The sequence below is a fragment of the Armigeres subalbatus genome, chromosome 3 (assembly GCF_024139115.2).
Source record: "Armigeres subalbatus isolate Guangzhou_Male chromosome 3, GZ_Asu_2, whole genome shotgun sequence".
NCBI lineage: Eukaryota > Metazoa > Arthropoda > Insecta > Diptera > Culicidae > Armigeres > Armigeres subalbatus.
In genome coordinates, this window is record NC_085141.1 from 105,988,164 (window position 1) to 106,012,160 (window position 23,997).

At 41.0% G+C, this 23,997-nt stretch overlaps 1 protein-coding gene and 2 long non-coding RNA genes across 5 annotated transcripts; 1 reads left to right on the forward strand and 2 right to left on the reverse strand.

Moving 5' to 3' along the window:
• Window positions 1–4,999: 4,999 nt before the first annotated feature.
• On the reverse strand, window positions 5,000–12,712 carry LOC134227625 (gustatory receptor for bitter taste 66a). The gene is made up of 3 exons (XM_062709239.1): window positions 12,481–12,712; window positions 5,526–6,658; window positions 5,000–5,461 (listed from the first exon to the last, which is right to left on the reverse strand). The coding sequence occupies exons 1-3, from the start codon at window positions 12,704–12,706 to the stop codon at window positions 5,294–5,296; spliced, it is 1,527 nt and encodes a 508-aa protein (XP_062565223.1). The 5' UTR covers window positions 12,707–12,712; the 3' UTR covers window positions 5,000–5,293.
• Window positions 12,713–13,662: 950 nt separating this feature from the next.
• On the forward strand, window positions 13,663–16,739 carry LOC134227451 (uncharacterized). Of its 2 annotated transcripts, XR_009983679.1 has the most exons (5): window positions 13,663–13,784; window positions 13,841–13,924; window positions 14,026–14,400; window positions 14,512–15,559; window positions 15,624–16,739. It is a non-coding gene; the product is annotated as an uncharacterized LOC134227451 (long non-coding RNA). The 2 variants fall into 2 exon arrangements; XR_009983678.1 differs by having other exon boundaries at window positions 13,663–13,924; window positions 15,624–16,736.
• Window positions 16,740–16,775: 36 nt separating this feature from the next.
• On the reverse strand, window positions 16,776–18,308 carry LOC134227450 (uncharacterized). 2 transcript variants are annotated; one of them, XR_009983677.1, is made up of 3 exons: window positions 18,294–18,308; window positions 17,557–18,159; window positions 16,776–17,391 (listed from the first exon to the last, which is right to left on the reverse strand). It is a non-coding gene; the product is annotated as an uncharacterized LOC134227450 (long non-coding RNA). The 2 variants fall into 2 exon arrangements; XR_009983676.1 differs by lacking the exon at window positions 18,294–18,308 and having other exon boundaries at window positions 17,557–18,181.
• Window positions 18,309–23,997: the final 5,689 nt, after the last annotated feature.

The following is a 23,997-nucleotide window of genomic DNA, read 5'->3' on the forward strand; positions in this document are numbered from 1 at the left end:
CGCTCTACACATCGGAGCAGCTAGTTCCGATTTTCACCCAACTGGCAACGCGACTTCGCGGTTGCAAAACTCGCTTCGACCAGATCTTCACCCTGGGCATGTTCGTCATTGAAAATGGCTGCTAGGGTGGGTCTGGTCAATTGGAACGCTTGCTCACTAAAGAGCAAAATCATCGAGTTCAGCGATTTCCTTCAGGAGAAGGAGATTGATGCGGCTTTCATCACCGAAACCCACCTGAAGCCCGAGGTAAGTGCAACAATTCCGGGTTTTAGGCTGGTGAGGTTCGATCGAACAAGCTCCAGAGGGGGAGGAGTGGCAATCGCCTTGCGAAGCAACATCGCCTGCCGCCTGCTGCCGGACTTCAAGCTCAAACTCATCGAAGCCGTTGGAGTGGAAGTCACCACTTCTGTCGTAGTCGTCACTCTCATCGTGGCTTACTGTCCCACACAAGCCAAAGTCGACGATGGCTCGTCGGCTGAGCTACGAAGGGACATAGTCAAGCTCACTCGGCAGCAGGGGCAGTTCATCATCGCCGGAGACCTGAACGCAAAGCACCAATCGTGGGGAAACACCGTCTCCAACCGGAACGGAGTCGTCTGGTCCAACGACGAACTAGAGGGCCACTACACCATCCTGAGCCCTGACAGCCCTACCCGGTTGGCACGGTGCGGGGCCCATGCTACGCTCGACATCTACATCACGAACATGTACGATCACGTTTCCCAGCCGGTCGTCTTCCAAGAACTGAGCTCGGACCACTATCCGGTGGTGGCTGAGGTTGGATCTTCAGTAAATCGGCACGAGATAACAAGGCGAAACTACCATCGAGTGAACTGGCAGCGGTTCCAGCAGTGCGTCGACAACTTCGTCGATTATGAGGTGCGTCCGGAGACGCCAGAAAGTATCGACCGCCAGCTGTGCGCCATCGAAGAGGCAATCTCGGTGGCCCAGGAGCAGCGTGTCCCATAGGCTCGGGAGGTAAGCAACTCCTTAATCACCGAGACTCTCACCAAAGATTTGTTTCGATTGCGGAATGTCACTCGCAGGCAGTTCCAGCGTACAGGACTGCCTGAGCTTAAGGCACGCTGCAATCGAATCACAAAATTATCAAGGCCAGAATGGTGGACCTCAAAAATAACGACTTCTCGAATAAGATCCGCACTCTCCCAGATTATGCTAAGCCGTTCTGGAAAATGACCAAAATACTAAAATCAAAGCCTCGGCCCATTCCACCTTTGATCCCACTAGACAATAATGGCTCTAAGGATCGCTTGATAACTCCTGCAGAGAAGGTCGCTGAAATAGGTCGTCACTTCGTCAGCTCACACAATCTTGGGCAGAACATCGTCAGTCCACACGAAGCAGCCGTCAACGAGCATGCTAACAACATCCATTTGATTCCCAACGACTTCTCGGAGGAGTTGGAGATCTCAGCTGGCGAATTGACGGCCTATATCAAATCATCGAAGAATATGAAGGCCCCAGGCTTCGACAGCATCCTGAATCTCGAGCTCAAACACATGAGTGCTCCGTTCTTTGAGCACCTCTCGCTGATCTTTAATCAGTGTCTCCGGATCAGCTACTTCCCATCGTCCTGGAAGTCAGCGAAAGTCATCCCCATCCGGAAGCCTGGGAAGGATCCTTCCTCCCCCAAAAGTTATCGGCCCATCAGCCTTCTCTTAGGGTTATCCAAGCTATTCGAAAAACTATTCATCATCGGTTACTTGAGTCTCCCGAAAATCTCAACATCTTGCTCGAGGAACAGTTTGGTTTCCGACGTGGTCGGTCAACTGTACACCAACTGACCCGAGTTACCAACATCCTCAGACGGAACAAGTTTGTCTCGAAAACATCCGCCATGGCCTTACTCGATGTCGAGAAGGCATTTGACAATGTATGGCATGATGGCCTGGTGTACAAACTACAACGCTACAATCTTCCCAGCTACCTGGTGAAAATCATCAACAATTACCTGTCGGCAAGGACATTCCGGGTCTCAATCAGCGGAGCGAGTTCCAATGCGCACAACATCGTCGCAGGCGTCCCCCAGGGCAGTATCCTCGGCCCCTGCTTTTCAATCTGTTCACCTCCGACATGCCAGAACCTCCAGAAGGCGGCATTCTGTCTCTGTTCGCAGATGACACATCCATCGTCTACAACGGTAGAGTGATCAGAGCGCTAGTGGCAAAACTCCAACGAGGCCTGGATGCCCTGACAGAGTACCTCACCAGCTGGAAAATCTGTATTAACGCGGCGAAGACCCAGGTCATCATTTTCCCCCACTCCAAATCCCCTAAACTTGTTCCGCCTGGGGACTGTAAAATCATCCTCAATGGCACGACTGTGGAATGGGCCGCTGAGGCCGGCTACCTTGGCTTGACCCTCGACAGCAAGCTTCAGGCAACAGGTTGACAAAACGGTGACAAAGTGTAACGTTTTGTTGAAACTACTGTATCCTTTGATCAACCGTCGGTCGTCATTGTCCCTGAAAAATAAGCTTGCTGTCTACAAGAAAATCATGCTTCCTGTGGTCGAATACGGTATGCCGGTCTGGGAGAGCTGCGCTAAAACCCACCACCTCAAACTTCAACGGGTCCAAAACAAATTCCTGAGGATGATCCTCAACACCCTTCCCAGGAAAAGAATATCCGAGGTCCACCGTCTGGCCGGGATAAAAACCTTACATGAACGCTTTGGTGAGTGTAAAGAAAAGTTTAGGGTCCGTTGCTTGCATTCGGATCAGGCTCCAATTAGGGCGCCAGTTCCAATCTAGGTTATCAAATTTTTATTGTAAATATTAGTGTACATAGTAGTTAGGTTATCAAATTTTTCAAAATGAACTAATGCCTGGAATAGGCTTTCCTGACATACTAGAGAATTTTCAAATTACTTCCTTTTCAAAATAATAATAATAATAATAAAAAACTAATAACAAAGATGAAGGGCCGTGTGGCCAAACACTTACAATGTACACTAGATGTAAAATCAAAGCAAATAAATAAACATACTTTTATTGAAAAAAATTGATTACACGCATCCTAAAAAACCGGATGGAACGCGTAATGCAGACCCACCGCATTCTGAGCAACGGACAGAAATGTTCGAACTCAGAGCGCAACATCTTGCAGGCCACTCTTGCTCTGAAAGATCGGATCGCCAGTCTCCGTCACCACCGACGCGCCGGTAAGCTCATCAGCTTCGATCTGGAGAACGTCTTAGATCGGGTGCGGCATTCGTTTCTGTTCGACACCATGCGGTCGCTCGGTTTCAACGTGGAACTCATCTCTTTGCTGTCACGCATAGCCAGTCGGAGACAATAGATACTCAGTGACTGCGAACGGCAAACGTAGTCAAAATTATGGGTATCACATTCGCAAATTCGATACGATTGATGACACCGTTGAATTGGAACGTGCTGTCGGGAAAATTTTCTTAACAAATATGGTTGCAGTGAGTCTCTTCGTACGCTGACGCTGCACCAGAAAACAATAATGCTGAACATCTTTGGCACTTCCAAATTATGGTACCTCTCGTCGGTGCTACCTCCACTAGCAAGGTACATTATAAAAAGTATGGCAGATTGCACCGACCTACAGAACATGCTGTGTACTTTTGAAGACTGGTGCTCGAGAAATCTGATGGGCTTAAGTATCAAAAAATGCAACATCATTTCATATCATCGAAAAAACGCACCAATCATCTTTGACTACGTCCTATCCGGACAATTGCTCGCTCGAGTTCAGCACATCAGGGATCTTGGCGTTATCTTGGATAGTGGAATGACATTCAGACTTCACTACGATGATATTGTCGTCAATTGGGCTTCATTTTCAATATCACCGACGAGTTCCGTGATCCGCTTTGCTTTAGAGCACTTTACTGCTCTCATTTTTTAGATTTGTGCTAACGTAAGAGCTGTATCACACACACAAAACGCGACGCGAGACTGGACACAACACTTATGGTTCTTACAAACGAAAAAGGATTTTTTAAATTCACCTTTTTGTTGACCGGTTTCGGGCTCGATGTTGCCCATCTACAGGACGTGGTCCAACACTTTACTGCTCCTTCGTGCGATCAATACTTGAATCATCTGCTGTTGTTTGGTGCCCTTTCCAAGTCACATGGATCGCAAGAATTGAAGCCGTCCAACGAAAGTTTGTGAGATACGCTCTCCGCTTTCGTAGATGGCGTGACCCGACGAACTTGCCACCGAGGAACGTAGTCGTTTGTTTGACATCGAACCACTAGAGGTAAGACGAATAGCCACTCAAGCCACTTTTGCTGGGAAACTGCTTACCGGAAATATTGATTGTCCAAAACTACTGTCGCATCTTAATCTGTTTTCACCTGAAAGTCCTCTTCGTCAACGTTCATGTTGGTATCTAGAACCACAGACTTGCAATTATGCACTATACGAGCCAACTCGGTCAATCAGCCGGCGACCTGTTTGACTTCAACGTACAAGTCGACGTGTTTCGTCATCGAATACTCGACTTTTTCCGTACCGTTGGCCGTAACTAACTAGCTTAAGTTTTTTATTCATTTAGGGCCAATTTCTTCACCTCCGCTTAACTCTTAAGCGATGCTTACCCATACGTTTAAACCTGGTTTAGCGCTTAAGCGGAGGTGAAGAAATTGGCCCTTAGACATTTTATTGTCAGTTGGATTTTAATATATAAACAAATAAACAAATGTTGAGAAAATTGTTTTGAGCTTTTTAGTGGAATGTCTTCACTTGTCATAAGACGAGTTTGTACAATCCCATTTAATTCCACCACTTAATTGTACCTTGACAGATACGTATTTCGAACTCAATAGTAAGGATGTCTCCAGTGTCTCGTAAGTCGAGTCAAGTACGAGACACTGAAGACGGCTGAATTTTTGCATTATCTGCAGTAAGTCTGAATTTGAAAACGGATATGGGCTAGCTTGTATCCAAAATTTTAAAAATACAATGTGAATAAAATATTATATTTTCAAAGTAACTCACCTCTTTGACTCCCACGTTTCTCCGCATCATATTCATAGTATATATTCTTTCCAATGTTATTTCTTCAGCACTTATCACTGTTCTCGATAATAAACTTTTGTTTTTATGGAGCAACGCGGGTGATACATGACAATAGAAAACACTTGGCACTTTACAATTTGTCTATGTAAAATTTTATAATGTTAAACCCAACAATCAAAACAAAACACTATCACAAATATACATAGAAAAACACTTTTACGTCACTTATTTGTTTCAAATGAGCTTTTTTGGTAACATGCAACAGATATGCTATTCATTCTAGGGATTAGCCACATAGGTGCTCAAAGCTGTAGTGCTCAAATTCAGCAACGGAGCCATGGTAGTTGATGTCACATTCGCTATTTCCGTCGTATTTCCGGCCTTCTGCAGTGCAGCCAGATTGAACTGAATCAAAATGATTAGGTAGCTTGTGATCGCACCGGTGATCTGAAAATTGGTATAGAAAAAACTTACTATTTTTTTACGGATGCACAACTATATTAAAACCTACCGCATACAAAGTCGTCATATCGAGATCGAAGAATCCACACGCGCTGAAGTTCAACTGGTGGTTCAACAATTTCAACGACAGATGGTTCACAATCTGGTAGAAATGCGTCTCGTCAACCATGTTGGCCAAGTGGTGCATAAAGACTCCCGTCCTCTGCGATTCGGTTTTCGTTTTCCAGCAAACGTATATGCAAATACAGCACTTCATCGCAATGTACAAAATCAGGATAATTGAAATTTGCACTACCGTTGCAGAACGGAACAGAATTGGCACTTCCTGTCTGGACAAGGCACAGTACAGGAAATAAAACTGCGCCGTTATGGCCATGAAACCGTGCGCCATCGAGACCAGCATCTGGAAGCTGAACATGTAGTTTATGGATTTTCCAATCTCGCACAGCTCGTCATGGGTGCGACAAATAAGAATCATCTTCTTGTCCAGCTTCTCGTCGATCTTCATGTACTTGTCGAACGCGAGAAAATCGAACAACGCTCGCTTCTTTGCCAATACTTTCTCGTCGCTCATTCTCTTCTCGTATGGCTTCACGCTGATTATTTTGCCGGGATGATTACCGTAAGGTTTCAATGGAGGCATTATTGGCTGCACAACATTACCCTTCCGATGATTACGAATGGTAAATATTTCCTTTTCCAAGAAATTCATAGGAATGTCATTCTTCTCAATCTCCAACTCATCCTCCCATCGTTCGTTATGCTCTTCCAGCAATCCAGCCAACTCGTCCATGTGATTGTTCATTACGTAGAATCGGTGCCGAACGGATTGGACCAACACCAAAAACCAAATCCGACTGATGGAGTTGATGGCAGTTGGAATCGCCGTTATGAACCACATCAGGGACTGCAAGGTTAGTATATCGGTGAAGATGACAAAATTGTACGTAGTCAGTACACTCTCGAAGGCAAGGACCAGTACCAACAGGGATAGAACGTAGCGCCAAAGGCGCCCATTGTCAACGGTGATGTTTTCACCGGACAGCTTCAGGTCAAGCTTGTCCAACCGATCGACGCAATTGATCATACGCTTTTGGTTGATTATGGCCGCCAACATGTCGATTACCATCATTAGCGGTTCCATGTAGATAATGAAGATTCCTATCGCATTGGTTAGGGTACCTGGTGAAGAGCAGACAAATTTGAAATAAGTAACATGATTTTTATTGAATTTTTGATTTGGTGAAACATTCCAATGGCTCATTACTCTTAAAAACGTATTTCAAAAATAAAATAAAAATGTTCCCCCTTTAAACAGCAAATTATATTTTTTCTGTATTCTGCACACTTTCGGGTTTGTGTAACGAAGAGTGGGTACTACTAGCAACCCTATAACCAGAGACCGGCGGAGTGAAAAACTGTCGAAATGGCAACGTATGAAAATGCATGAAATCGTGAAAATGATACTGGCAGCACTTGAACTTTTTGCTTGCTTCTTATGGGTGCAAAAAGTAAACAAGTCGAAATGGAACCGCTTTTAACGGTTCGATTGGAAACAAGATGGCGTCTTCGCCGATCTCTTATTCTAGTATTTCTAGGTACTACGCACGTTCTTCCATTCAAAGAGAAAATGTGTTCCTGCACGATTTACTGGGAAAACAGATTGAGAAAGACAAGTTTTGACACTTTATCTTGAATGCTGATCCATCCTCCGTTGACCACCTCCTGAATCTTCGGCACAAAGATTCTCCTGAACTCCTGCTGACCAGCCGCTCCAATCTCTTGATGAATTCCGTCCGTCGCTACCCAAGATTTACGCGGCCAATCTATGATCCCACTGCGCCACGTGACTTAAGCGGCTGATCCACGATCCCACTACGATAACATCGTCGATCAATTCATCCCACTTCTGCCCAACAGGTAATGTAACACTCTTATTGACGCCGTTGAATATTCTTCAGTGACCATGCAAATGAGTTAAATGCAGCGTCTTCCTCCGACGCGTGCTTGTGATTCCGCTACTAATGCCAACTTTCTGTTTTTGCCATGCGGTTATGTTTTGTGCTTTGTGGAAAGTTTCTCTTTCTTGAAATGGTGGCTCTCATAAGAATCGATTTTTTTTTCTATAATTCATATTTCCAAATACTAAAAATAAAAAAAACCAAAATCGAAATCTTGAGAGAAACTTTTACTTGACATCATGAATTTTCTTCTACCCACTATCGCATCGTTTGTACTTTAGAAATAATCCTCTTAAATCAAATTTCTTCGGTCCTGAAAAAATGGATTTATTTCCGAAAATGCTCCTTTCAAATAAATAACAGCAACCATTCAATCACTGAATCTTGCGAGTAAATTGTAACTTGGGAGCTGCTTCCATCGATGACGGCCAGAGGATTTTTCATACGCCACCGTTGCGAAAAATACCCTCCTCTACTGCGAATCTGTGTCAAAAGGTCGAAGGTCAAAAGCTCCAAGGACAAAAGACGAAAGGACAAAAGGTCGAATGGACAAAAGGTCGAAAAGACAAAAACACAAGAAATGAGTAGGGAAAAGTAAGATGTGAGAAGGAAGTAATGATCATAGATAAATGAGAAGTGAGAAGTGGGAAATGAGTATTGATAAGTGAGAAATAATAAGTGAGAAGTGAGTATAGTAGTGAGAAATATAAAGAAAGAAATGAGAAATAAAAAGTGACATGTGAGAAGTGTGATGTGAGAAGTAAGGAAAAGGGAAATAAGAAATAAGATAAAATGACAAGTGAAAAGGTAGAAAGAAGGAGGAAGGAAAAATATACAGTAAGAAAAAGAAAGGATGAAAAAAGAACAGCAGTACAAATATGAACCAAAAAGAAAGAATGAAGAAGGTATAAAGAAGGAAGATGGAAGAAAGAAAAATTAAGGAAAAAAGAAGGAAGAAAGAAGAAAAAAGAAGAGAAGACACAAGGAAGGGAAAAAGAAGAAAGAAGGAAGAAGCAAGTAACAGGGAAGGAAAAAAGAAGAAAGATGGAAGAAATGAGGAATTATAAAGGAAGAAAGAAGGAAAAAAAACAGAAGAAAGGAAGATAGAAAAAAGGAAAAAGTGTTACAATATTTGGAATTACGTCGACAAAACGCAAACAGAATCGCCCACAATGAATCAACGTTATCAATTACGTTGTATTATCGGCCAACACATCGTCAAACCCCTCACGCATCGTACACTATCCATCTCGCTCGCAGCAGCTTACAATAGAAATCCAAAACCAGAAAAGCCATAGTTAAGATCACAATAGCTCGATCCGTGCAATCATCCAGAGGCAAGTGCACATGCCTCTGAGACAAAGCAGTTTCAAGTGAAATATCCACAAAAATATAGAAGGCGCTGGTCAAGGCGCTCGAGCACGTGGAACCGACACAACAAAGGCATATTCCAAGAGATTCATTGCACGCACTCAGCCATCAAAGGCATCCCAGCCCAGGATACAGAGCACACAATACGTCTCTGGAACAGGTGGTGAACCGATGCATGCGTAAGAGTGGCCGAACGAACAACACACCGTTCGTTAGGAGGTTGCGACACCTGAAGGCCTTCGAAAGAGGGCCTTTTGTGCAAGCCTGACCAGCCACCATCACTCGACGGATAAACCACTAAGGATCGCGAGGAAGGCGAGAGTGCGGCGTGAAATCCAAGCGGAGGCAAACCACTCGGCTCAGCCACATCAACGCCAAGACAAAGAGTGCATTAGTGCAAGCCATACGGAGACGGCGCGACATCATCTGAACGAGGTGGTAGTCGCGCGACATTCAGACTCGTCACGTCCGAGGGACGCAACAAGCAAAAGTGCATCGTGTGAACGGCAGCAGTGGAACGTTGTGTCGGGCCAAGTGTTGCGCGAGAAACGTGAGTGTTGCGTTGAGTGCATCGCAGGTAGCCATGGCAGGCTGCATGGTACCACGTCGTGTGGTGAAGGAGATGGGGCCCCCACCGTCATCGTGAGTGTTTAGTTGATAAGCAAAACGGAAGAAGTTAGGAGGCAGTTTTAGAGTAATATGTAGATACACGAGATGGTACAAATTTGCATTAGGGAAGATCCATTAATTACGTAACGCAAAAATTGACAATTTTCGACCCCCCTCCCCCCTATGTCACACTTTTTGTATGAATCATCAAAAATTTTTGTATGGACTGTCACACTCCACTCAACCCCCCTCCCCCCTCTAAGCGTTACGTAATTTATGGATGTTCCCTTAGTAAACCGTCATGAATTGATACATCGTAATACTGAGAGATTTTTATTGAGTTTTAAGTCACCACCTATCGATCGTGTGATCATTTGTGCTAGCATTTCGCATTTTTTCCATTGCTACGGTCTCCACTTTGACTTGTGTCGAGTCGTGCAACATATTTGATGGTATTCGGCATCTGGGATCGGTATCGCATCATCTGGTCGTCCTTGGGGCTTAATGAAAGGTAATAAAAGGAAGAAAGAAAGAGAAGAAAGGAAAAAGGGAAAAAAGAAGGAAGAAAGAAAGAAGAAAAACGGAAGAGAGAAACAAAGAAGGCATAAAGAAGGAAGAAAGATAAAAAGAAGGCAGAAAAACAGGAAGGAAGAAGGAATAAATAACGAAGAAAGAGAGAGGAAATAATGAAGAAAAGCGGAAACAGGAAGGAAAAAAGAAAAAAGAAGGAAGAAAGTAGGAAGAATGAAGGAAAAAGGATGGAATAAAAAAAGAAGAAAGAAAACAAATAAGGAAGAATGAAGGTGGGAAGAAAAAAGGGAGAAAGAAGGAAGAAATGAAGAAGGAAAAACGAAAGAAATTAGAAGGAAAGCAGAAGAATGAATGAAGAAGGAGGAGATAAGACACAATGAAGAAAGAAGAAGGAAAGATAACACAAGGAAACAAAAACAAACATAGAAAGAAGAAGCAAGCAACAGGGAGAGAAGAAAGAAAAATAGAGGAAATAAAGAACAAAGGAAATAAAGAAATAAGAAAAAAGAAGGAAAAAGGAAGGACGCAGGAAGGAAGAAAAAAGAAGGGAGGAAAAAGGAAAGAAGGAGGAAAAACGGAAGAAAGAAAGAAAGAAGGCACAAGGAAACAAAAACAAAGATAGAAAGAAGAAGCAAGTAACAGGTAAGGAAGAAAGATATATAGAGGAAATAAAGAACAAAGAAAGAAGTACTAAAGAAAAAAGAAGGGAGAAGGAAGGAAGAAGAAAGAAGGGAGGAAAAAGAAAGAAGGAGGAAAGATGGAAGAAAGAAGGAAGAAAGACGGAAGAAAGAAAAAAACAGGAAACAAGAAGTAAGAAAAAAAGAAGGTAGAAAGAAGGAAGAAAGAGAGAAGAAAGAAGGAAGAAAGAAAACAGAAAGAAGATAGAAAAACCGGAAACAAGAAATAAAAGAAACAGGAAACAAGAAGAAAGGGGAAAAAGAAAGTATGAAAAAAGAAGTAAAAAGAAGGAAGAAAGACTTAAGGAAGAAGGTGGAAAAAAGGAAGAAAAAAGAAGAAAAAAAAGAAAGAAGTTAGAAAAAAGAAAAGTGAAATATGGAAGGAAGAAGGAGGAAAAAAGCAAGAAATAAGAAAGAAGCAAGGATAATGGAAGGAAGGAAACATATGAATTAAGAAGGAAGAACGAGGAAGGAAAAATAAAGAAGGAAGAAAATAGAAGGTAAAAGGGAGAAAAAATAAGAACGAAGCACCTTTCTCCCTTTCGACCTTTTGTCCTTCGACCTTTTGACGCAGTTTTTTTGTTTCGACCTTTTGTCCCTTCGACCTTTTGTCCTTTCGACCTTTTGACCTTCGACCTTTTGTCCTACAGCCGTGCTCCGTGTTGGGGATTTTTTGAAAGGGGTAAAAAACCTGTACTAGACACCTGGGCTAGGTAAAACCCAGATAGTGTCATGATGAGGTACCGCTCCCAACTCCTTTTGCACTAGCCCAGCGGTTCTCAACCTGAAGTACCTGTACCAGCTGGCCCCAGGGGGTACCTCGGTCAATAATGGGAGCTGTATTACAATTTCAATAAAAAAATATTGACAAAATTTCGATAATTTTGTATTTTTCTTTGTTTCAAAACTATGTTTTATACACAATATGCATGACGATAAGTAAATCAATGTCTATTGAATCCTGCCCTCCAAAACCAGCACAGTTTATGAAAGGATGTGCGATAAAAAGATCAAAAGGACAAAACGTTGAATGAACAAATTTAAAAAACTTTAATGCAATCTACCTATTTGAAACAAAATATTGAATAATATGTTAACAACATGCTCCTGAACAAAAATCTAGAGTCTGAAGGTACGAAAGCCTCCATTAGAGAGGCATGAGGCTTTTTTTTAAGGCTCAGTTGCTTCGTTGAAAGATAATTGGAAGCATCGTTCTACGCTCCTCGGAACCCTCATTTCAAGAGGCTTGGAAGCACACTTTCAAAAAGCTCAGAAGCCTCCTATTAAGTTGCTCGAAAGCCCCCCTTCTCGAAAACCTCCAGTAGTAAAACACAGATTAATCCACCTAGCGGTGACGATGCCTTTCTCGATTCAATAGTTTGGTTGAGTTTGGTCTTAGTGTGACACATATCATGAATAATTGCCTACCTTACGGCATTTGCAACGCTGTAAAGCGAATCAGCCTACCAACTAGTATGGTTCAACATACCATTTTCTTCATAGCTTTTGAACGCAATCAGCGATCGTGATTTCAATACTGATCAACTAGGATATGTTCCGCGTCGAATGCAACTTGTTGCGAGAAAATCGGTTATGAATTACTATATGAAAAGTTAGCTAATGTTTTTTGGTTTCCGTATGCACGCTGGAAGAGCTGAGTCGATTGGTATATACCATCATGGGTCTCCGAACCTTTTATAAAAAGTTCGATTTTCGAGTGAAATGATAGCCTTACAAGAAAGGCAAAAATGATGTTGTACAAGAAATGCAAAAATAACAAAACATATGAAAAGTTTTAACATAGTTAAAGAAAACAATTTCAAACTTAATAAACCTAATTATGTAATTAACCGACCTTGTCCACCACCGCCGACTCCGCCGTAGGAATCCGTTGCCAAATGGTAATTGACCGTGAAGCTGATAATACATAACAGCACCCAGATATTCCCGAGGACGGAAATACGCAGCACGTGTCTGTAATAGAACTCCGACAGCGAATAGGGAACAACTCCTAAAATCGCTGAACTGTAAAACAACACCTTAATGGATTCGAGCAAACTTGGCCCCATTTTTGCGACCATCTCGATTCAAGCGAAAGTAATTTCACTGCTTCAACGACTGTGACTGGAGTATATCTGGCTCGGTACCTTGCATATCACTCAACGATGCGGTGTTAATTGATTGAGGTGAGACAGTCGGAAGGCTTTCGTCAACTACACACCACTTACGTATTTGTTCATTATTAATTTACACAAAAAGCCATTAACAAAATGAGATGTGGTGAAGGGTGTAGTTCTTTGTTGATTTGTTATGTTTATGTGGCACTTGAATAATGCAGCAGAGGTATGATGAATAACTGCAAATTTTAAAGCTAAAAGAACTGGAACATAGTACAATATCTAATAGAGTAATAGATAAGACAATATCGGTTTTAGAAGTTATTTTGCATTATATGCATTTCTTTATAATGAAATAAAAACGATATCAACTATTCCTTCTTTTCCAGTAGAAAACATTTTCTTCTTCAGTAGAAAAAAAAACCGTCGAGACAAGAAAGCTTATACAGCAGGACTAAATGGACGAGCGGAGACGAAATCTGTAAGTATGCGCTGAATTAGAACACGGCAGGATTCGAAGCAGATGCAGACTCAGAGGCCCAAAGCGCAAAAGCCTTAAATCTGACCACAGATAAGATCAAGGCTCAATGGACCAGCTAATGTTCCAGCAAATGTTCCGAAAAAAAATGCAGATAAGTTAATACAAAAATTGAAAGTTTATTACGTTTTGAAAATTCAATTGAATTTTCATGTAAAAATTAGCTAAAAATTATTTCCTGGTTAAAAAAAAAACAATAGGCTTTGTTCTAGAAATTTAAAAATAAAAACCCACTTGTGTTGCCTCATTTTGATATTTTTCGCATAACAGCCAAATTCGGGATTTTGATACTCTTTTACGCTGAAAATAATCCTAAATATGGTCTATTTAACCACAAACCTAGCAAGTCCAATATGCATCCGTTTACGACACAGTACCGTTTACGACACAGTACCGTTTACGACACAGTCACTAGAGCAGCTGCCCTAGGATTCCGAGCTTTAACCAGACGAAGGCAACCACAGTCCCTGCGGCTTCGCCAGCCATACTCCGGCACTCATTGTTGTTGGCATTCCACAATCATCGCCAGTCGCATTCGTCATAATCGATGTCTTTATCAGCAGCCTTATTTTTCCGGCAGTGCTCATTACTGGAGAACCGTTCCGGTAGCAACAAAGTGTAAAAAAATGGTGGAATAATACTTGGTACGTAACTTTCACCAATCGAGATTTTGCAAAAATCTCGACTCACGTTTTTGCTGAATTGAAACGATTCTGTTCATCGTTCTTCTTTTATCCCTCTTTAGTCACCAAAAGCTCGCCGAGAGGAGGCGCTGCTTTACTAAATGGCATATCACCATCGCCAGTGGTCCATTAGTCGACATCGCACCTGGCAGGCAGAGCCAGTCGAAACATTCTACAGGTTGCCTTGTGATCCATCAGCAAATCCAATATGCATCCGTTTACGACACAGTACCGTTGCACCACGGCGCAGCGCACTGTCACCAAGGTCCAAGCGAACAAGTCACTATAGCAGCTGCCCTAGAATTCCGAGCTTTAACCAGACGAAGGCAACCACAGTCCCTGCGGCATCGCCAGCCATACTCAGGCACTCATTGTTGGCATTCCAAAGAACCGTTCCGGTAGCAACAAAATGTAAAAAAATGGTGGAATAATACTTGGTACGTAACTTTCACCATTCGAGATTTTGCAAAAATCTCGACTCACATTTTTGCTGAATTGAAACGATTCTGTTCATCGTTCTTCTTTTATCCCTCTTTACTCATCAAAAGCTCGCCGAGAGGAGGCGCGGCTTTACGAAACATTCTACAAGTTGCCTTGTAATCCATCAGCAGTCCAGTATGCATCCGTTTACGTTGCACACTGTAGTAACGTTGCATATCGATGCAGCGCACTGTCGCCAAGGTCCAAGCGAACAAGCCACTAGAGCAACTGCTTCAACGGTGCTCACTCCAAGTTATCCATTTCTTCAGTAGCAACCCATTAATATTATTCGGAACCAAGTTCAAACTCAACCGATCGTTGAGCAACTGCAATTCACGAAAATCAACCAACAGCACCTGCAAATGATTCGCGTGTTCAGGCTGTAATTTCCAATGCTCAAAAAATTACAACCGGGCGGGAACTGCCACACGAGTGCTCTCATCAACCGAATAATAAATACGAATCACTGCCAGTTCAGTCATGTTACTACTGCAACAATTCAGCAAGTTCGCGGACGACTACGGTTCTACGGCGTCAGAACATTGTCACTTCAACAGCAGTCAGCGTCAGTGTACCGCCGGATCAACATAACGATGATTTTACAGAAACCCTTTACCATCTTGTGCATGGCTGTCGGTGGTACCTCCACAGACGATCAACAACGCTGGCGGAGTAACCGTCAGTCAACCATGGACTTTTACTCTCGTCAAAACTAGTCATGGAGCAACAATTCCAACCCTGCCGAACGTACTGCAGAAGGGAACCATCCAACAATCATACCAGATTGGCACGACCAACATTAATGGAAGTGACGTACTATTCAGCAAACGACTGCCGGTAGGCAGAAAATTGACGTTATGAGAGGCAACGTTGTTAAACATATGGCGTCGACCAGAGAGGTAGCAAAAAGATCCATGTGAAAAACACGAACATCATTCAGATAGATAATAAGTTGTCATAAATATTGTTCTTGAACCCTCTTTGGTTATTATAAACAAGGCTGGGCAGCAAGTCCGGGCCGGGATTTTCAGGTTATCGTGTTATCGACTCATCAGGGTACTCATATTGTCAGTGGAACCATTACGCCGTCAGCAAATATTATGTTTCGCTTATCAAGTAATTCAATAGCGTTGTTGAAATGATAAGAAATAATGTATCACAAGCTATGTTTTAATTTCAGATGAACAAAACGATTAAGCGGCCACAGTCGCTGCGGCATCGCCAGCCATACTCCGGCACAACATGTGTTGCTATGGCCAAGCCAAGCATATTAAAGCAGTGCTTACTCCGAATTCTCCAATTTCTCAGCAGCAATTCATTCATATTATATAGACTTGAGTACAAACAAGCTCAACCGATCGTTAAGCAACAGCAGTTTGCGTGGTCAGTTTCCCGTGGTAGAAGATTGTTTTACAGAAGCTCTTTACCATCTTATTTGTGGCTGTCGGTGGTACCTCCACAGACAATCAACAACGCTGGTGGAGTTACCGTCAAGCGGTTAAATTAAGGACGTACTTGGCATCCCAGCCTAAAATGACCTAAAAATAACAATCATAAAATAAGCAATTGGCTACCCAGCAGTCAGTGGGTAATGTTAGTATTGAAAATGGTCTACGGCGTCAGGAGGTAGAATATAGTCATTTCAAGTGGGACTATCGGTGGTACTTCTACAGGACCGATCAACAACGTTGACTGAGTGACAATGAGGCTTTTACTCTCGTCAAAACTAGAGTCCCACTTTAGTCAAAACCTGACCTGACCCTGATAAAAATAAACGTACTGTGGAAGGGAACGGAGGCACGTACCATTCTACAATCACAGCAACATGTCACGACCAACATTATTGGAAGTGACGTTCTATTCAGTTAATGACTATCATAAGGCAGAAAAGGCAACGGTTATAAGAGGCAACGTTGTCAAATTAGTATCGTTCACCCGATATTTAGCAAACGGATCTTGATTTAAAAACCAAATTATGGTTAAATTGCCAGTGGCCACAAATATTGCTGGTTTATTGACGTAGGTTATTATTAGCAAGTCATCGTGTTAACGACTCCCCAGGCTATTCATACCGTTAGTGGAACAGATATGCCATCAGCGAATAATTCAGTTGCATTATTTACTTCTCAGGTATTTTAATGTCGTTGTTGACATAATGGGCAATAAAGGATCACGAATATGTTTTAATTCCAGACAATCAAGGCTATTAAACATTGTACTGAATAAAGAAAACCAATCAATTTTACGATTCCGGTTGGAGGATTTTTTATAACAATTCTGCTATTAGATAGTGATGTGACATGTGAAAAATGAGGATCTTTTTTTAAAATAATTTTTATTTTTGTTTTTTTAAATTTGATTTACTTTTATTATGTTAGGTGTAAGTATTTCAACTACAAAATAATTTTAATTTATATGTTGCCTATTCCAAAGAAATACTTCAAAAGAGAAAATAAAAAGTAAATATATTAAAAGCTCTATGCCAAAAAATGACACTCAGGATTGAACACCGTAGAAACCAGCCGAAGCAATTTTCGGTAAAAAAACATCACTTCACGACAGTTTTTGGTTCGTTTTTCCTGCGAGGCCAAAACATCCTTCTGATGCTCTGTTCCTCGAAGATCAACAGCAGCATTTTCCTGACCCGTTGTCGTCTAGTCCAACCGATGCGCTGCACAATATTGTCGAATACTTGGCGATATAGAGGTACACAATAAGATCTACGTCGATGCCTTCTTTGGTAAAGCAGGTGGCGATCAAGGTATTGTATGCACCAGTCCTTCATGTCAACGATTTGCTCTTTTTTCGTGACGAAACGTCAGTTTTCCGCTGGTGCCAATTTGATCAAAGATATACTGAGGCTTGATCAGCAGCCGGTTCTGCATCCGCAGTCGATTAATTGTGGCAACCAAATCGCTATACTCGCTGAATATGATCACTGGGTTGTTCTGTAAGTAGGAAAAATAATCGAGTTTCTCATAAAAAGAAACGCTATATTAACACTCCAGCACGCGCGCTGTTGTATTTTGTACAACACTAACGGAAAAGCAACGCTCGCGGTTCACAGCACGGGCGAGCCGGCAAGCGCGCGTGCTGAACGGTTAAGAACTCACATCAAAATGCTTCTTCAAGTTGCTCTAGTTGCCAACATCGGATAACCAAATTTGATCTAATCGTTAGTTCCTTCTCCTTCCTCCTCTGCTGACTGGCAGCTCGTCCAGGAATACCATGCATTTTCTCAAGAAAGTACTGTTCCTTGGTTCGGTTGTTTTGGCCTCAATACTCTTCTAACGCGGTCACACTTCACGCTATACGTGATACACACTAAAGCACGTGTTAAAATCGGAATTTATGACCGAGTTGTTCGGGTGCCGCTGGATTGTTGTTCTCCCGAAACTGCTTCTGCTGCATTATGAATAAGCCTTCTACTTCTTCTTTATTCCGCGTCCACTTGGGCCCGGGGTCTATACCGTATAATGATGTTCTACTTTAAGACATACGGCGAAACATCGATCGTAATTTCCCAACCACCGCAACGTCCTAATGCAATCTTTTCGGCGTCGCTGGCATGGCAGCTATTGCCTTTATCACTTCCGTATAAACGTACTGATCTTTCACTGGGTAGACCTCTTTCACCATCAACAGCTTTTATTTTTATTGACCGGGAATTTGCTCCGGCAGTTTGATATCCAAAGTACCTGGGAGCTTAAAAATACCTTTCTCGCAAATGATAAATACGAGTGACGAATGACAAAATTTACGAATGAGTAACCAAAACAAAAACATAAAATATTCTAAACGTCACGATAAAACTAGTACGTCCCTTTCACCCGAGGGGCTTATTGTTTACCTGTTTTGGAATACACGCTACACTGTTAATTATCGTCTAGAAGTGGGACTTCGACTATTCTCCAGTCATACGTCGGGTTGGCGATTTAACTATCCCATAGCAATGTATAGAGATAAAGAATGACATGTCAAAATTTTTGAAAGTTTTTTTTTAAATTTTTGGGCTTTTTTATAATTTTCCATGTAAGACGGGATTGGAAAATCCAACACTAAATTACTCGGAAAAAGTCGGACAAAAATTGACATGTAAGAGAGTTGCATTCATGAATAAAAAAGTGAGAGATGGAAATCTATTAAATTTATTTTCAGAAATGTGTATACACGAACCATATAAAATTTTGGATTAAAATAGGGTAACGGGATGTAATGTTAGGCCTGGATGTAACGTTGGCTCATCACGCGAATTTATCAATAATTCAGTAATAATACATCGTTTTTTAGAGATATTTATCAATGTTTCTTTGAAAAAGTGTATCAAGCCGATTTATATTACACAAGATTCATGCACTTCTTCAACTGATAAACGCAATAAACCTGTGTGAAAAATTGCTTTGACTCGGTTTGTTATGTCGTTTTCGTTTTTGCGGTGTAGCTGCACCGGGTGTACACTTTCTGCACTGAAATTGTTCGTTTTTGGTTTTCGCTCTACACTCAAACCCCACTTTTTCGTGCACCGTACGGAAAGTGTACCACTCATAAAATCAAGAGTGTAGCTTGTTCAAATGGCGGTGTTACCAATACAGCCGCATGTCACGTGCTTGTTGCTGTCAAATTTTGTTTTGTTTTGGCTTCGGTTTAGATGTGCCGGGTGCGCGTTGGAGTTAGATTTTTTTAATAAAGTGGGAATGGTAATTGCGCGTTTGAATTATTTTTATCTAATGCAAAATAAATAAAAATGTGGATAATAAACGGATAAAAATGTGGATAATAAATAAGAGAAGGATAATTAATAACAGTGTAGGACATTTACTAATCGATTAGTTTATAAAAGTTAGGCGATGAACCAAGGTAAAAGAAATTGCTTACATTCAACCAGTTGTATTGTACTAATTCATGTTCCTGCTATTTAATTTTATACTTTCGTTACCTTGACCATCGGTTTGAATATATTATTAGTCATGAAATTATTCTAATAAACAAGTTTTTTTTGTGGAACTTGAAAATAGTTCCAAAATTTTGAACCAATATCAGAACTTGTTCTTCGAAGTATCTTTTGGAAAAATCAACTAGCTTGAGGTGAAGAATCATTCCATAAACTCTTTTGAATTCCAAGTTTTTGGTATTTGCAAAGGATTTTTACAACATTTTCAAATTTTGAATATTCAGCTTTGATCTATTGAGATTTTGTTGATTTTTATTATTTTATATAATCTAATGACTTCAATAGCAATAATTACAGTCTTGCTTTGCTAGCTCACATTTTATTACATGGTCCACGTTTTAGTTGAGCCTTTGCTGGTTAATCCATGGAATTGAAAACGTAGTATTTAGCATATTTAGCATAATTGAACATAATTTGTGAATTGTAATGTTAAAGTCGCAGTACATATGTTCAAATGGCTGCCAGGTCACCTCTTAAAAATAAAATTCAATAGATGAGGCGATGTGTTATAGCCTATTCAGATTACGCCATTAATCTTAATAAATTTCGTGTTCAAGTGGAATTGAAAATTGAATGTATGTGGATGCGCATCAAGTTACTCTTTATCATATTTATTATAATAAATGGCGTAATTTTAAAGGGCTATTAGCTCAATCAGCATATCACGAATGTACATGTATAACAAGATTAGTTTAGAATCGAGTTTATAGAATGTATAAACTGTTTCGAACGTTTTTAATTCGTTTAATAAATATCTTTGCAAAGCAATATTTTATAAAACTGGAAAACTTTGGAAACCAATTTAATTTATAACACATTCTACTTTCTACTTAATTTGTGAATGCTTAGAAAAATGTATGTCTCTTACGAAACGAAGTTTGCCGCAATAATAGTTGTTATGTATATATGTAATAGCAAATTAAGGATTAGTGAAAACGTTTCCCTCAGAATCCAACATTCTTCTCCAAAACCTGAAATGGCCCAAGAATTCCCAATGAAAACCCAAAAATCAATCTACTTGTAGTTTTGTATTGTGATTTATTGGAATTTGCTTCTGCATATTTAAATACTTCCATCAGAAACAAAGAAGCTCTTAATGAATTATTGGCCGCGAAATTTTGCAATATTTGATTCGTTTTGATATATCATGCATCGTTTAGCTTTAGATAATCGAAGCAATTAAACAGATAAAATGTCTATAAGAGTGACACTATTCATACAATTTCAATTTAAGCCCAACAGGAATGATTGGAATAACATACATATTTCAAAGCAGGCAGCAAGAACAAAAACAAATATGACAGAAGCATGGAAGATGACTGATGTCACACATACTTTCGCAATCTTATTGGGACTACACTAAAAATGTTCGTTTATGTGGTGCAAAAATATGCACTTTCCGGTGTAGCTACACCATAAAAACGAAAACGACATTAGCAACCACTTAAGTAGGCAGGCAGTACAAGAGATTTTTCTTTTGCCCAATAAAGTAGTTTTTGGAATGGACTTACCCATTTTCGCAGATTAGATGAACGGATAAGAATCACACTATTTTAGCATTCATGTTAAATTCACTATTTTCATTAATATAGTGACACAATTAACCACAACTTTTTTGAACCATATTAGAACACTCGTTGCCAAAATTCGGCTGACGATTTTCACTTGAAGCAGCGCATTATAATTGCCCACCTTACGGCTTATACAAACGATTTACAGCATCCAACACCAGATCCGAGATTAGGAAAATAATTTGGCCGAACATAAAGTCCATTTCGCACAAAACTTTTGATGGATAAATAATAGATTTTGAACCATTATTGTTGTTTTTAAATACTTAGCGTAATAACCAAAAGTAAGAAAGCCGTTTGGTGGCATCATTTTGGCAAGATCTTCAATACCGTCAGGTCGCCATTCACCGTGCATTTTAGGCAATTTAGCAAATCTTAGAGCTCTCCAAATATTTTAAATTGAAAATTATGCTCTTGAACACCGTCACGTACCTTAAATAATTGTTTTAATTCGAACGAAAATCAGAAACTATCTGTTTTTGGCAAGATAGATGGATGTAGATGATTTTTCACCGTTTTAGGGCACCATTCACGTGTGAGTAGGTACCCATTCATCGTGCATAGGAACTTTTCATTACCATAATTATGGTTGTATCATTCATAGTACTCAGGATTTCTATGGACGATGGATGGACTCCCTGTGGGCACCTCATAGGTTCCAACAGTGGCCAATGTGATCACTTATAGATTTTAAGCACATTATCATCTATTTTGTGGAAAACCATGACAATAGAGCCGTCGCACGGCATATTTTGGTGTTAAAACGGAAATGGCCCCTTCTGTAGGTTCCCTGGGGGCACCTCATAGGTTCCAAGAGTGGCCAATGTGGTCGCTAAGTCCTCCTGGTTCTATTTCTTTCCGCCGAATAACCTGTCCCGTCGGAAGAATCCAACAGTCGCTTATCAATTTCAAGCACATAATCATCTATTTTGTGTAAAATCATGACGATAGAGCCGCCGCACGGCATATTTTGGTGTTAAAACGGAAATATCCCCTTCTGCGGGTTCCCTGGGGGCACTTCATAGGTTCCAAGAGTGGCCAATGTGGTCGCTTATCGATTTCGAGCGCATTATCATCTGTTTTGTGGAAAATCGTGACGATAGAGCCGCCGCACGGCATGTTTTGGTGTTAAAACGGAAATGTCCCTTCCTACGGATTCTCCGGGAGCACCTAGCAGGTTCCAGGAGTAGTCACTTTCCTATGAGGCCCTCTCATGGACCATACACAACCATTTTATGATAATCTATGTAGAATTAGCGATCGAAAGGCATATATGGAGCAATTTTTGTGCTCTCCTTATATGACCGACAAGGTCCCCGTGGAAGTCGTTTCCCGGTGGCCATTGTCCCCAGAGCCAGCATTAGAGTTTCCATCCCGGGATATCCCGGGACAAAAAATCCCGGGATTTAGGAAAATTCGGGATTTCCCGATTCCCGGGATATTTTTTGAAATCCCGAAAATCCCGGGATACCTGGGACAAAAATACTGTTTAATTTGCGGTTCGCAAAAACAGTGTAATTTTTCTTCTTACAAAAGTTATTTATTTTGAACGCAAAACCCAACGCTCTGATATATAGATGCAGAGTGTAAAATAATCGAAAATTTTTGGTGAAGTCAAACTTTCTTCACTTGTCAGCTCACTTCCAAACACATTCATAGTCGGCTCTGGACTGTCAATATTCGATTGAATGTTAGTCATTGAATATTTATGCACATTCTACAAATTGATAAATTATCTGAAATCTGAACACGTTTTAAATGAGTAAAATAATTTATCACATAGAACTGAAAACGATTTTCATCCGCGAGGCACTTTCAACGGTAAACATCAATGTAAACAATGCTAATTATTTGTTTTTCTGCACATAGTAAGCACACTCAGTGACAGTCGAATGTATGAGTTTGTGGAGTAGTCGTCTGATTATGTCATTCTATGTTTTGAATATTCATGCGATGTTTGTCAAAATTCGGACTGAAGTTGCTTCATGAAGATGAATATTTCAAACTCTGTATAGATGTGTATGGCTCTTCTTCCTTTTCAATAAACATCATTCAAAAATAGAGAATATGTGTACCAAATCTGGTTGGAATTGCTCCTGGGGGTTCGGAGTTACACTGAATTGCGCGTTTTCTAAAAAAAAACCCTTCGCTCTTACCCTCGCTCTTTTCACAATGACCATTCCCCTTTATTATGTTCTCTGAAAACATGTGAAAAACCAAAATAACCCGGGACTGCCGAGACCCCCGTTAACCGTCGGCATGATATCAACAAACAACCGAGCGTCGTCGTCAAGGTAGCCATAGCAACAAATAAACAACCAAAGGGTATAAAAAGGAAAATTTTCACCCATGCTAATTCAGTTCTATATCAACCAAGTAATAAGTTATTCCTAATAAACCTAGTTCTAACCGTGTTAAATCCGTGTTTCTCTGCTACAAGTCATACCTACAAGAGGTTATGGGCACCCCGAAGGAAACTGCGCACGGAATTCCGCAATATTCCGGTGAACCTGGTTTTGAAAACTGGAGTTTTCGCGTGAAGATGTTCCTGGATTCGGCTGGCGTGCTGCGGACCCTGACGGAAGATTTTCCAGAAGAGGAAGAGGACGAGGTGAAGTTCGACAATGAAGATCGAAAAGCGAAAAGCATGATCGTTGAATTCTTGGCGGATGAGGTTCTGGAAGTCAGTCAAACGCTCCTGCGGAAACAGCTTGGTCGCCTACGGATGAAGGAGGGAGCATCGATGCGGTCCCACCTTTTGGCGTTCGACGATTTGGTAAGACAACTCAAAACGGCCGGTGCGAAGCTTGAGGACGGAGATCTCGTGTCCCAGCTGTTCCTAAGTTTACCGGACTCGTACGATCCCCTTGTAACGGCGCTGGAAAACATTAAGGAAGAGATAAGAAAATTATTTTGAGCTTTTTAGTGGAATGTCTTCACTTGTCATAAGACGAGTTTATACCATCCCATTGAATTCCACCACTTAATTGTATCTTGACAAAAGTGGTATTGGTAATTGTATCTCAAGATAC

What these genes read in the sequence shown, in the direction of transcription:
- LOC134227625 (XM_062709239.1), bottom strand. Translation starts at nt 12,706, where the DNA reads ATGGTCGCAAAAATGGGGCCAAGTTTGCTCGAATCCATTAAGGTGTTG. An exon ending in AGTCGGCGGTGGTGGACAAG is followed by an intron (nt 6,659 to 12,480) that starts GTCGGTTAATTA and finishes GCTCTTCACCAG; the next exon opens with GTACCCTAACCAATGCGATA. An exon ending in ATATGACGACTTTGTATGCG is followed by an intron (nt 5,462 to 5,525) that starts GTAGGTTTTAAT and finishes ACCAATTTTCAG; the next exon opens with ATCACCGGTGCGATCACAAG.